This window comes from Gavialis gangeticus, unplaced genomic scaffold (genome assembly GCF_001723915.1).
Source record: "Gavialis gangeticus isolate Ggan-Ray unplaced genomic scaffold, GavGan_comp1, whole genome shotgun sequence".
In the NCBI taxonomy this organism is placed as follows: domain Eukaryota; kingdom Metazoa; phylum Chordata; order Crocodylia; family Gavialidae; genus Gavialis; species Gavialis gangeticus.
Genome location: NW_017729033.1, coordinates 62017466 through 62030165, shown reverse-complemented (window position 1 = coordinate 62030165; position 12700 = coordinate 62017466). Strand labels below are relative to the sequence as shown.

Genomic DNA, 12700 nt, shown 5'->3' with positions numbered 1-12700 from the left:
AAAAAAAAAAAAAAAAAAAAAAAAAAAAAAAAAGGGTGGGGGGGTGATCTTCAGTGGGGATCATTCTGACCGACTGAGGAACTCTGCATTGATTTTCCAGGGAAACCCTCATAGGTATATCCAACCAAGAGAGTTCATTTAATTCATGAATAATTAATGTTCTGTTGGAGAGATGGCCTGTATGCAGATTTGTCAAGGCATGTCCTAAAGCCTTGTCCTCCAGTGCCTTTATTTACTAAGTCATGCTGCCCTTTAGATTATCAATGCATATATTTACTGCAACAACATTTCTCTGATATATTGGAGGAAAAAATACTGCTTTCTTATGTGTGTTTTTTGCCTGTCTGCTTTTTTTTTGGGGGGGGGGGGGTCTCTTTAAGTTATATGCTTGGGAGAAGGTAAGTGTTGAAGAATGTTTGCAGATACACTGCAAATAGAATAGGAGTCTGAACTCTTGTAGGGCTTAGTTAAGACATATAATCACAAATAGGAAAAATTTACATTAATATTTGCTAGTTTTAGCAACATTTCACTTGGCAGTGTTGCTGCAATATTTCTCCTCTCCAAAGTGAATACTTTTGTGCTGTGCTTTTCCTGTCTGACAAACTTTTTCTGATATTTAAGAGAATCGCTGTATTCCAGTGAAGACAGGTTGGTTTTTGAAAGAGATTCCAATAACTTAGAATGAATTTATCATGGTATTTCTACAAACAGGTTGATAAAAACTCGATAAAATAATTTCAGAATAGGCTCATTGTCCAATGAATACTGTATTTAAATTGCAATATCCTTGTTACTACTTATCATTATGCCATTAGTTTATGGTATACAAGACTTAAGAAACTTGGATTGTTCTGTTATGTGAACCAAAATAAACTGCTGCATAAAGGTATGATGTGAGGTCTCTGTTCGCCTTAAAATTTATGCATGCTTATTAACAGAGCCTGAACACTAATGATAAATTTGCACTGCATCTATAGCAGAACAGTTCATCTTTGCTGACAACAGAACTATGACTAATTTATAAACATAGTTATCCAGAAATTTGTGGAGGTCATTAGCATTTTAATGAAAAAGATACAGCTGTTGTACTAAATCTTTACTTTTTTTGTTTTGTTTTGTTTTATTCTTCCACCCCCAGTTAAACATTTCGATCTTGTGCTTTGAAAACAGCTGACAACGTGTGGTAATGTGCTGACTGGCATTATGGGCAGACGATACCCAGGGGCTCACTATCGTCCAAGCAGCTCATGTATGTATGTGATTTGGTTTCAATATCTGTCATTTGTATTAGTTTGGAAGGCTGGCTAAATTCTCTATTGTTTATTTTAAAGGCATTTGTTGGAAAGTTTATAAGTTCTAAAGTAGCCTTTATAGTGGTCACTGAAGCATTCTAATAAATGCCATGTTTCTGATATTTATAGACCAAAATTATATTACTCAGATTGCATTTATTTATGCATTCAAGCTGTTAAAATAATTTCTAGAACTTTAAAAATGATGTACAGACTAAGTGTACTCTATTGTGTGTGCAAGGTCTTCAGCTTGTTTTACTTTGTGCAACCCAGTGCCTGCAGCCTTCCTTTTTCCCCACACATCTGTACTTTAAGTACTAGAAATCTCAACATAGCTTGGAGCATAACATGAAAATAAATCAAGCTCCTTTCAACACTGTGCACTATAGCTTTAATTGCTTACAAATGCAACTAACCGTTCTGGTTTATTATGGAATGTTTCCCTTCCCCTCTCCCCCTTCTTAATTCGGCTTAATACTTGTTTAAACTTTCTGTGTTTTCTTAGCTGAAAAGCAGTTTAGGGCCATTTGGCTATGTCTCAGCTGACATGAGTAGACTTATCTCTTCCTGAAGGATCTTTTCAGTAAAGAGTGTAAATATCTCATAAACTTTGTGGCTTGCACCTTTTACCTGGTTAGAAGGCCTGTCAGCAGCTGTCTGTACAGTTAGTGTCAACAGGAATCCCTGAGCCTGCAGGCTTGTTGTGTTACAAGGTAGGTGAAATGATCTTCCCTGGAGGAAGTGCGCAACATTCCCTGACTCGAGAGGAATGCCGTCAATCCCTGTGCTTAACTTTTGATACCTCAGATCACTGAAGTAAACCTATAGCATTGTATTTACTGCATTGTGCCTCTGCAGTGTATTTAGGAGCGGTATTTCTTTGAAATATTGAGACAGTTTACATGTCCTTATCTTTGATACTAGAGCTGGAACTTGACCTGGCTTGTTTTTTTGGTCCTAGGCTAAATTCAGGTCATGAATTATATTTTATTCTCCAGGGAAGGGCAGCTCTCTAATACTTTTGTGTCAAAGGCTTATTGGAAGCAACACAAAAGCGGTACCTGGTTTTGAAAATAATATTGACGTATAGGTGATACCCAAACTGGAGGAAGTGAGAGTTACAATCTTGGCTGCTGTATTGGAGTTGAGGTCTAGGCAGAAGCAGGAGCTAGGGCAGGAGCTAAGAGCTAGGCAACACAGGAACTGGGGCTGCATCTGAGGGTGTAGGCAATTCAGGAACTGGTATAGGAGATGACAGACCAGATTTAGAAGCAGTTGGAGAATTGGGAAGAGCTAGAGGTTTTGGAGCACTAAACAGTTAACGCTTATTTTATAGGACTGGCTTTATGCCTTGGACATAACTGCCTGTGGTTAACAGAGCAATTAGATATAGATGGTGCCATTCTGTGGTTAGGCAGCTCCTGTCACGTTTTAACCTGGGTTTGAAGCATTAACTTTACAACAGGTCTCTTACTTCCAGGTGGGAATTCCTTTCACTTCCCAGTCTCCCTGTCCTCACCAGAGCTCTCCTCTTGTGGGTGCTTTGTAGAACTTCTCCATTCATCAGTCTCATCACTCTGGGAGCCCTACCTACACTTTGTTTCTTGTCTTTTAACCAGGTCTTGATCCACGGAAGAAACTTCCCTCCAATCCTGTGGCAACTCTGCTTTGATGGTGGGGAGGGAGGGGTGGTTTTGTTTTTTAAAAGAATTTGCTGAGGGATTTTGTCAAAAACTTTTTGAAAATCCAAATAAGTCAGCTGGATTTTTTTTGTCTACATTTTTGTTAACATCCTCAAAGAAGACCAGGGTTAGGGACAGACATTCAAAAAGTCTGAGCCTGAATTGAGTCACTATTTGCAGGCTAGTCTAACTTGCCTAGATTGAACTGGTTTGTAACTGGACAGACATTCTCTCTGGACTGAGGAAATGCAGGCACATGTCTGCAGTGGCTCAGGCTAGAAGCCAGGGGGTGCTAGAGCAGCCTTTCCTTCCCTTCTAAAATGCTGAGCTCAGGGGGGTGTGGCCAGGCCCCAGCAGCAGGCTCTGATTAGGGAGGTCTGCCTGCACCATTCCAGGCTTTTCCCTGCTTGCTGCTCAAGGAGCGGGAGTGTTGCCAAACCCTGGCCCCCTGCTAGGACTCTGAGGCAAGGGGGAATACAATGCATGCATCTGTTGATGATATGGAGCTTTTCAATCTCCCTGCTTTTTCATACTGTCTGCAGCAAACTGACACGGAGGCCAGCAGGGGGCTGATAACAGTGTTTATCACCCCATCAGCAAAACAGTAGCCTCTCTCCATTAGTTCAAAGGTTTCTTGAACAATTTACCAGATGACCTGTTGATTAGCTCCAAAAAGCCCTAAGCAGTCACTGTTCTGTCTGCCTGTCCCAGTGAAATTGGACGCACGCACGCACCCTCTCTCTCAGCAGTAGGTAGCCATACCACTTGCCTACGGTTCATGGGACTGGTGTCTGTGCTGTGGGAGATGGAAAGAAAGGAGGGGAGATTCCTGCTTGAACGGTGAGCAGCAAGGAAGTGTAGGGCAGGGAGAAGCCAGGCAGACCCTGGTGTACCTGCAGTCTCTGCCAGACCTCCAGCCAGGGAGCAGAAGGGAGGGTCCAACTCTCCTATGGACCAGAGAGCATGCCGGGATCCTGGGGGAGTGTGGCTTATTTTAAACCAGCAACGGGTCTGGGACAGACATTGCATAAACCAGTTTGACCCAAATCAGTTAAGTCTGATACTGCATTCAACCAGGTTTATCCCAAACCAGTTTCAGCCATTTTCAAACTGGTTTATATGCATTGAATGTCTGTTCTGTTACAGATTTAAACCAGTTTCCGATCACTTAAACTGGTTTATGTGCAATGTCTGTTCCTGGTTCAGCAGATGCATGAGGGAGGATTTCCCTTTACAAAAAACAGCCTGACTTTCCCAGCAGATCATATTTGTCCATGTGACTGCTAATTTTATTTTTTTATTATAGATTCAGCCAACTTGCCCTGGATGGGGGTGGGGCTCAGGTCTCAGGATCAGTTCTGGAGCTCTTTTTGAAAACGGGTGTTATGTTGGCCATCTGCCAGTTGTCTGGCATAGACACTGTTTGTAATGATAGGTTACATATTAAAGTATTGCCAACAGGTCTGCAGTTTCACCTTTGATTGTCAGATGAATGCCATCCAGTCCTGGTGTCTAGTTAGTGTTTATCAATTTGTTCTAGAACTTCTTCTGTTGTCACATGAATATAATCCAACTCTCCAAACTTATCTACTAGGCAGAACTAATCTGATACAGGAATTTCCCCAGTATCTTCTGTAGTAAAAACTGACACAAAGAATTCATTTAGCTTCTCTGCTGTGGCCCTATAGTCCCTGGGTGCACCTTGTGTAATCTAATAGTCCCATTCTCCCCATTCTGATTCTCCCACTAGTGCTTCCTGCTTCTGATATAATTTTTTAAAGTTTTTATTATTAACTTTGGCTTCTTTTGCTAGTTGCTACTCATTCTTTTTTGGCTTGACTTTCACTTTTACATTTAATCTGCTAGAGTTAGTAAGCTTTCCTTTTTTAATGTAAATAGAGGAATTTTAATTCCATGACAATCTCAATGCAATCTTATGTATTTTTTTTGTTTGTTTTTTATAGTTATTTGTTTTAGAGTATACCATTTCATGAAAAATGACTAACAGATTCCAAAAATGAGGAAAGTAAAAGTTAAAGGACAAGCTTTCTGGGAACTTCAATAGCAGCTCCCCTTTTTTAAAAAAAAGTTTTTCTTCAACCAAAGTCTTAAAAAGGCAAAGACAAGGTTTGCAGGACATGATATAGAATCATAACATGCGCCAGGGGCCTGGCACAATTAAGATATTAATTGTGCCAGAAATAGCAAATGTCTGCATTTGTAGAATTTGTGGTGTATAAAATCCAAAAAACAGCCATAAAGGTATTACTCAAACAATGCGTAATATCTTTGTGGCTGGTTTATTTGGAGCCATAACTTGGACATGTGGCATGGCATGCAGAGACTGCCTCGGGGCTGGAGCCCTAGAGCAATCTTGATTACCTGATTTTCAGTTGGCAGGGATGTCCTGGGACTTGAATCCTGGGGCAGTCCCTGCTAGCTGATGAAGATGAGGAAGGCCACGGGGCTGTCTCAATCAGCTGATCATTGGTTTCAGAATTCTGTAGCAAGACAACTCTGCCACCGTGTCCCAGGGTAAATTAATTAATCTTTCTAAAAATATGGGGTCAAGCATTGCTATCATTTTCATTGGTGTAAATCAGGAGTGATTGGATTGATGTATTCAAGATTTAAGTTTGCATAACTATGGAAAGATTTTTTTGCCCCATGATTTCTAACTTAAGGTTGTATTTTTAAGGACAAAATGCAGCCTTAAGTTTGACCTTCGTGGCCTTGGACTTCCTGGCAAACAAGCACAAGCTTTTCTGTAAATAAATGAGTCTTCAAGGAGAAATTCAGATACTGTGTGGAACAACAGTCTTGTTATTCTCTACATGATAATGAGATAATCTTCAATCCATCTGTGAGATCAACTCTTCGTTGAATTATTTTGTAAATATAGTATTGTGTATTTTTAGGCATATAGTGTAAGGTCTTATGTTTAAGGAATGCTACAATCAATTTAAATTACAAACAGCTTATCTACATGCCAAAAGTAATAGATTCAGCTTTTCCTGGATGTGCTTAAAATGCAGATTTTTCATGCACAAAAAGACACAAATAACCCCATCTCTTAAATGTAAGGTGCATGAAGGTGTGAATCGAGTGAGTTTTGATTTTCTGGGCAATATTTGGTCACCAAAAGTAGCTGAAAAATGTCCATGCAATTCATACTTGGATTTTAAAAGAGCAGCACCTTAGTTAAATTTGGGGTGAAGCATATTTACTTCCTGGAAGGGAAAGAGTGTATAAAGCTTCCCAGATAAGCTGCCCCCTCTCTTTACTGATTGTACTACTGACCTTCAGTACAAAGGATCTCAAGAGAGCTACTCCTTAAGAAGCACATCTTCTCTAAATAATTTTTGAAAGATTACTTAAAAATATTTTAATTTTTTTCTAAATTTAAGATAAAAGTGATTGTGTTCTTCATCCTGCTGTTATCTGGGTTTCATAGATAGAGTTTTTAATTTTAAAGGATCCTGGTGTATTTTACATCTTTAACTGATAAATGACTATATGCAAAAATCAGTTAACTATGGCTGAAATACAGACATCCTTCCTGGAAATGTGAAGCTCTTGGACAGCAAGGCTGTCCAGGAATTTCAGATGCAAAGTGAATACTTTCCTATCCAGTGGAAATTACAAGGGGAGTTCAGAGACGAAGGTTAATTAGCCACTTGGAATCTGGCTAGAACACTGGAATGAACATCTTTCCTGCTATGGAAAGCAGCATGGGACCTTTAATGACCACATGTGGTGGGATATCTGTCTGTTGCATCATCTAGAGCTTGGTTGATAGCAGACTCCTGGACACAAGGCTGCAGGAATCTTTGGCTGGGTCATGTCCTACTGTTGCTTCCCCTGCCCCCTCTCTTCTTAATCTCTTATGCTTCTCCTGTGCCTGTCTCCTCTGCCTTTCTCCTCCATGTACTTCTGATACTTGCTCATAAGAACCAGCATCACCCAAATGTCAGCAGTGGCAAACCTGTACCTTCCCACCCAACTCTCCAACACATTTATCCCACTCTTTCGCTCCGAACTTCCTCTCCATATTTGCCAATTAGGCAGTCTCATGATTACTCTGGTTGACAACATTTTTAACCTGTTTTGTGGGCTGTGAAGGCAGTTGATTTTCAACTACATTTTTTTCCGGGAAAGCCCTGTCTGTAGGGGACTAGCTGTAGTAGTTCATTCATCACTTTTCTTTAGTATTCATAGGCTTTTGACATATAAGCCTCTGTGCCTCTAGAAGAGGAATTGATCACAACTCCTTTCTGCTGGTACCACGGGTGCTAAAGGTCTCCCTATATTTTCAAATGTTAATTAAATGCAAAAACATGTATTTTACAACAATGTTAAAGTGCAAACTTTACTGATAAAAAGAAAAAAGGACAGTGTGTCCACGCACGCACGCATGCACGCTTATTTAAGTACTAGCAAATTGCTTGTCAAGAATGACAGGAGGGGGCAGGGAAGCTTGCTAGCCCTAACATCCCCCCCTCCCAGGAGCGGGGGAGGGGGGCAAGCTTGCCCCACTGTCCCCTCTCTCCCTCTCCACCAGCACCGTGCGCTGCTGCTGCGTCAACCCCCCTCCCCATCACCTCTGTCCCTGCCATTGTGGCGGGGCTCCACTGTGCCTCTGCCACCTCCTGTCATTACCGCTCTTGGAGCACTCTGGTTGTTTCAGTAACCAATCAGAGTGCTCCAAGTGCCTTATGAACAGAGGGACAGACGGACTAAACCTTTTATTATATTAGATCTTGGAGAGTAAAGAAACATCTGGATGCAAGTTATTCTGTTGGTATTGGTCTCTGAGGCTGTGTGTGCATGTCACAGTGAACTGGTCAGCAGATACCTGAGTTTGCTCAGGTACCAGAAGCAGCATAGCTGGCTCTGCCCAGACTAGCTGTATTGACAGCCTAACTGTGCTGTACCATAGACATACTCTGAGTTGAGACCAGTGAAGTGAATGGGGCATCTCATATCTCAGAGCTCCTTTTTCAGGCTGTGCAGACCCAGTGCTGCATCAGTTACATTCAGGTCATATTAAAAAAGGATTTTTTTTTAAACTGTTGCAGGGTAGAGATTTTTATTTTAATGGCATGCCACTCTCCTTAGGCTGGCGTCCTTGGTATAATGTAGTGGCAGAATTTAATACAATTATTGGAATTGGTTTGGAATATTTTTGATGTTTGTTTGGTTTTTTTTTTGGATAATACCAACTTGCCAAAAGCAATTTTTCCACCCCCCAGAAACTTTATTGGTTTAGATGAAAGTTTCATAGATCGATGGTGAAACTGAAAGAGAGAAATCAGAGCAGCCAATAAACAAATGGTTAGGGCACCCCTGTGGGATGTGGGAAACCCACTCTGAAGTCCCTGCTGTATCTAATTCATTCCTGCTGTTGGAGTTGTTCCAAATGATTAAAAAATTCATTGGGCTAGAGAGGTTGAGAGCCTGAGGGGGTAGGGAACTCTCCTGGAATCAGTTCAGATCCTTGATCTCCTTCACTGGGGACTTGGTGTGCTGTCATCCCAGGTGAATGCTCTGACTTCCAGACTATTGGCTATTCTTAGATAAATCCTTTTTTTTTTTTTTTTCTAGTTACTGATCTGGGCATATCTCTTATTAGTTTTGGCATCTCACCCTGAAACAAAACATAGACCAATCTGTATCCTTCTGTGCGATTGAGGGTGGCAGTCTGTATGATGGGATATGACTGGCTAGCACTAAACGTGTGATTGTGTGAAAGGCATGCAGGCAGAGAGAAGAGAATTTTAATTTCTGGTTACTGTGTTAGTTAGACACATGATTTCATGCCCAGTACTTTGGGGCAATATACATTTATGTTTTGTTTTTAACGTTTTTATAGTAAAAGTCTAAAATGTTAAAGTCTTTCTTTCTGTCTGTCTTTCTTCTGTGAATATTTTAAAAAGTCTCAGTATAATGTCAGTGTACAGGGTGAAACACATTTTGAAGCTTTCATATCTCCTATAAAATGGAATTCTTATTTTCCAGCCCGCCCCAATAATAATTATACTACTATACATATATACCAGTATAATTTCCCATGTAGCAATTCTTACACTGGAATAAGAATGGCTTCTTTTTGCTTAGTTCAAACTTCTTCCAAAACAATGTAAAACTAAACTGGAAACAGTCACTCCTATTTCAGAATGGTGTACACATTAAGGCAATAGCAGGATAATCATACTGGTATAATTATGCTGCTGAAGTTTCCAGTGTAGCCGAACATGCCTGGGTGCATTTTTTTACCTTCTTGTGTTACAAACATCATGATGACTGATGATTGTTTGTTTAGTTCTCTGATGATTGTATGCAAAGTTATTCTAAGTGCATTAGTCTTGCTTGTTAAGATTTCTTTACACCAGCCTGACAAAGTACAACTTATATGAACTGTAATGCTCCTTAATGCTGGTGGTGCTCAACCTTCCAGCCCAAGGGCCAGATTGGAGATGCAGGACCAGTCCATTGACAGGATCCCACAGGTGGGGTAAGTCCAACAGACTAAATCCAGCATGGGGTCAGTGTGCAGGGTCGGTCCATAGATGTGATCTGGGATGCCAACCCATCCTCATGCACTAGCTCCTGCTGCAGGGTGATTCTGTTCACTGGCCTGAGTCTGCATGGCAGATACAGCCATGACCTGACCTCATGCAGTGGTCTAGCTCTGCACACTGGATCTGGCTGTGGAGTGACCTTGTGTGCCACCATGATCTGGTTTATAGGGTTGTCACTCAACCCACGAGGCTCCCCGTGGTCTACAAATTTGGCAGCAGGGGAGTGATGGCAGTGCTACTTTCTGCAGCTGCAAGCCACAGCAATTAATGCTGCCATCACTTTTCCACTGTCAAATTTCCAGATCCCTGGGGTACCCCCTGGAATGGATTACACAGGCCTACAGGTTGGAGACTGAGCACCCCTGCTTCAGGTTAGTAGGGTACTCGAGAGAAATCTCAGTGGAAATGAGAATCAGGTTCTAAAAGCTCTGTTTCAGTTGCACCTAGCAGAGTGGTCTTCCCAGGTAATTTCTAGAAAGGTGCAAGTATCACTGATTTCCTTACATGCAGAAAATGAAGTACTGAGATACTGTTATTTATGTTTGCTCCAGACTAAAGTGTACTAAGGAAAATTGGCAAAAATTCTTTGGAAGGCTTAGGATCCCAGCTTCCCTTGAACTTCAGTGATACTAGGGCTCCATTCTTGGCTGGTGGATAAAACACTGAACTAAAGACTAGGGTTCTGTTCCCAGATCCTCCTGCAGCCTGCTTGGTGTTGTTGAGCAAGTCACTTAATAGTCTGAACCTCGGTTTCCCTTCTGTAAAATGAAGACAATGATACTGACTACTTCTGTAAAGCAATCTTGAGTTTTACAGATGGGATCATATTCTGTCACACGTGTATTATTTGGAGAAACATGCCCGTGGCGCATAATCACATCTAGCATTATCTCTTAATATAGGCATGTGTATATTAATAGTTTCTATGTTGCATCGGTGTAAAAAAATCTCTTTGTAAAAGAAGAAAGTTTTCCTAATTGAAGGTAAGGCCTTGTAAGCAAAGTCACTTTTACTGACAGCATTCAGTGTTTCTTTTTGCCTTTTTATGATGGCCTTACTCACAGAATCACAAAAAATTAGGATTAGAAGGGACCTTAGCAGGTCATCTAGTCTAACTCTTTCATCAAAGCAGGGCCATCCCCAACTATATTATCACAACCAATGCTTTGTATAGCCAGGTCTTAAAAGCTTCTAAGGATGCAGATGCTTCTAAGGATTCCACAACATTTCTGGGTAACCTGCAGTACTTTACTATCATCTTAGGCTAGGGACAGACATATAAAAAGCTGGAGCCTGAATTGATTCAATCTTTGCAGGTTAGTCTAACCTGCGCAGATTGAACTGATTTGCAAGTGGATAGACATTCATTTTTGATTCCAGAAATGCAGGCACATGTCTGCAGTGGCTCAGGCTAGAAGCCGGGGGACACTATAGCGAGCCCTTCTTTACCTTCAGGTGGAACTGAGGGGGGTGTGGTCAGGCCCCAGCAGGCTTAGTATGATTGGGGAGGGGTTTAAACCCCCCATCCTGGCCTCCAGAGACCTCACCTGGGGTCTGCCTGGCTTTTCCTCCCTGCTCTGACTCAGCATGGCCCAGAACCCCCAGAGCCCCACTTCCAGCCAGCGGGCAATCCAGCTGTGCCTTCCCAGCTGCTGGGGACAGGTTTTGCTTGGGACATCCCAGGAGCAAAGGTCCAATGGGGGGGGGCATGAGGGGGGGCCAGGAGCAAAGTTCGCTAAAGGAAAGCTCCTGCCCGATCGCCCCTTCTACCTGCTGGAGAGTGGCACCCGGGACAGCCCCAGCCCTCACAGCAGCGCACAAGGCATGGACTCACCTCCTAATCCCCAAGCCCTTTACCTGTGTCTCCTGGGTGCTGAGCTGGGTGCATCCTGCTCACTGTTTCCCTACCTGGCGGCAGTGTACTATTGCCCCATGTACTAGGCATGGGGTGTTACCCCTATGGCTTCACCACCACTGCTGTCAGGGGTGCCTGGCAGGGATGGGGACATGGCCAGATGCTGGCCAGCATGGCCCCCTAAGGGGAAGGGGGCAGGGAGGGAGTTTATTTCCCACCTTTGTTCTTTGTTCCCCCAAGGGACTGCAGCCAGGGTCTGCCAGCTCCAGCCGCTACCTCTGCCACTCGCACCTGGCCAGCCAGACCCCGGCTGCAGTCTCCTGGGGGGAGAGGGGACGGAGGGGGTGGAAATAAACCCCCTCCCTGCCCTCTTCACCTTGGGGCCATGGTAGCTGGTGTCTGGTCGTGCCCCCACCCCTGCCACTGGACTGGTGAGGGGGGAGCAAACCTGATGGGCAGCCGCCCCCATCATGGTATCCCAAGGGAGCACAAACCTCTTCCCGGTGGGGGGGCTGTGCTGTGGGCAGGAGCCAGGTCGGCAGAGCTGCTGCAGATTGCACAGGACAAGCGGTGGTGGTTGCGGCAGCACTAAGGGAGGTTTGGGGAGCTATGGCCACCCCAAAAATTCATCTGAGCTCCTGTAGCCACTCCTCCAAGCCCTGTGGCCGCCACTTGCTCTGTGCAGGCTGCGGCAGCTCTGCTTACCTGGTTCCCGCCAGCAGCACAGCCCCCCACACTGAGAAGAGGCTGGTGCTCCCCAGGACATCATCCTGCCCCCACCCTGCCCAACCAGTTCAGTGGCAGGAGTGTGGCTACATGCTGGCCAGCTTGGGCCCCTGAGGTGAAGGGGGCAGGGAGGGGGCTTATTCCCCCCTTGGCTCACATACCTTGCAGAGCAGGATCTGAAGCCTGGCTCCTTTTTCTTTTCCCTTTCCTCTTCTTGCTCCCAGCAAACTGTTTGCAAACTTATCTGTTTGCTGTCCCTGTTCACTTATTTTATTGCTGAAATATAGGTTTATGGCTTTATGGAAAAATAGCACCACAAGAAGGAAATGGTGTAAAAAAGTCTGACATTCAGAATTTAACTTTTCTGTGTATTCTGAATGGGGCTTTCTTAGATTTCAGACTAACAATAACAAATAACATTATTGCTTCTTTCATGCCAAGTTCCATGCTTGTTGTAACTTAGCAGGGATCCTGGTTTTTCCTAATAAAAAAATCAAAATTTCTCTGATAAACCCCCCAAATCCATGATTAAAATGAAAGGCTTCTGACACCCCCCCCCCC

The 12700-nt window shown here is 43.2% G+C and overlaps 1 protein-coding gene across 12 annotated transcripts in view; it reads left to right on the top strand.

The window, feature by feature from the left end:
• The window catches only part of APBB2 (amyloid beta precursor protein binding family B member 2), a 364788-nt gene that overhangs the window by 86657 nt on the left and 265431 nt on the right, over window positions 1-12700 (top strand). For 10 of the 12 annotated variants that reach the window (XM_019526015.1, XM_019526014.1, XM_019526019.1 and 7 more), the window contains one exon: window positions 1142-1252. In XM_019526015.1, the coding sequence (XP_019381560.1) occupies window positions 1207-1252 (46 nt within the window). In that variant the 5' untranslated portion in view covers window positions 1142-1206. Of the gene's footprint in view, window positions 1-1141; window positions 1257-12700 lie in introns of those variants that run through there. The other 2 variants (XM_019526012.1, XM_019526017.1) reach the window with 2 other exon arrangements.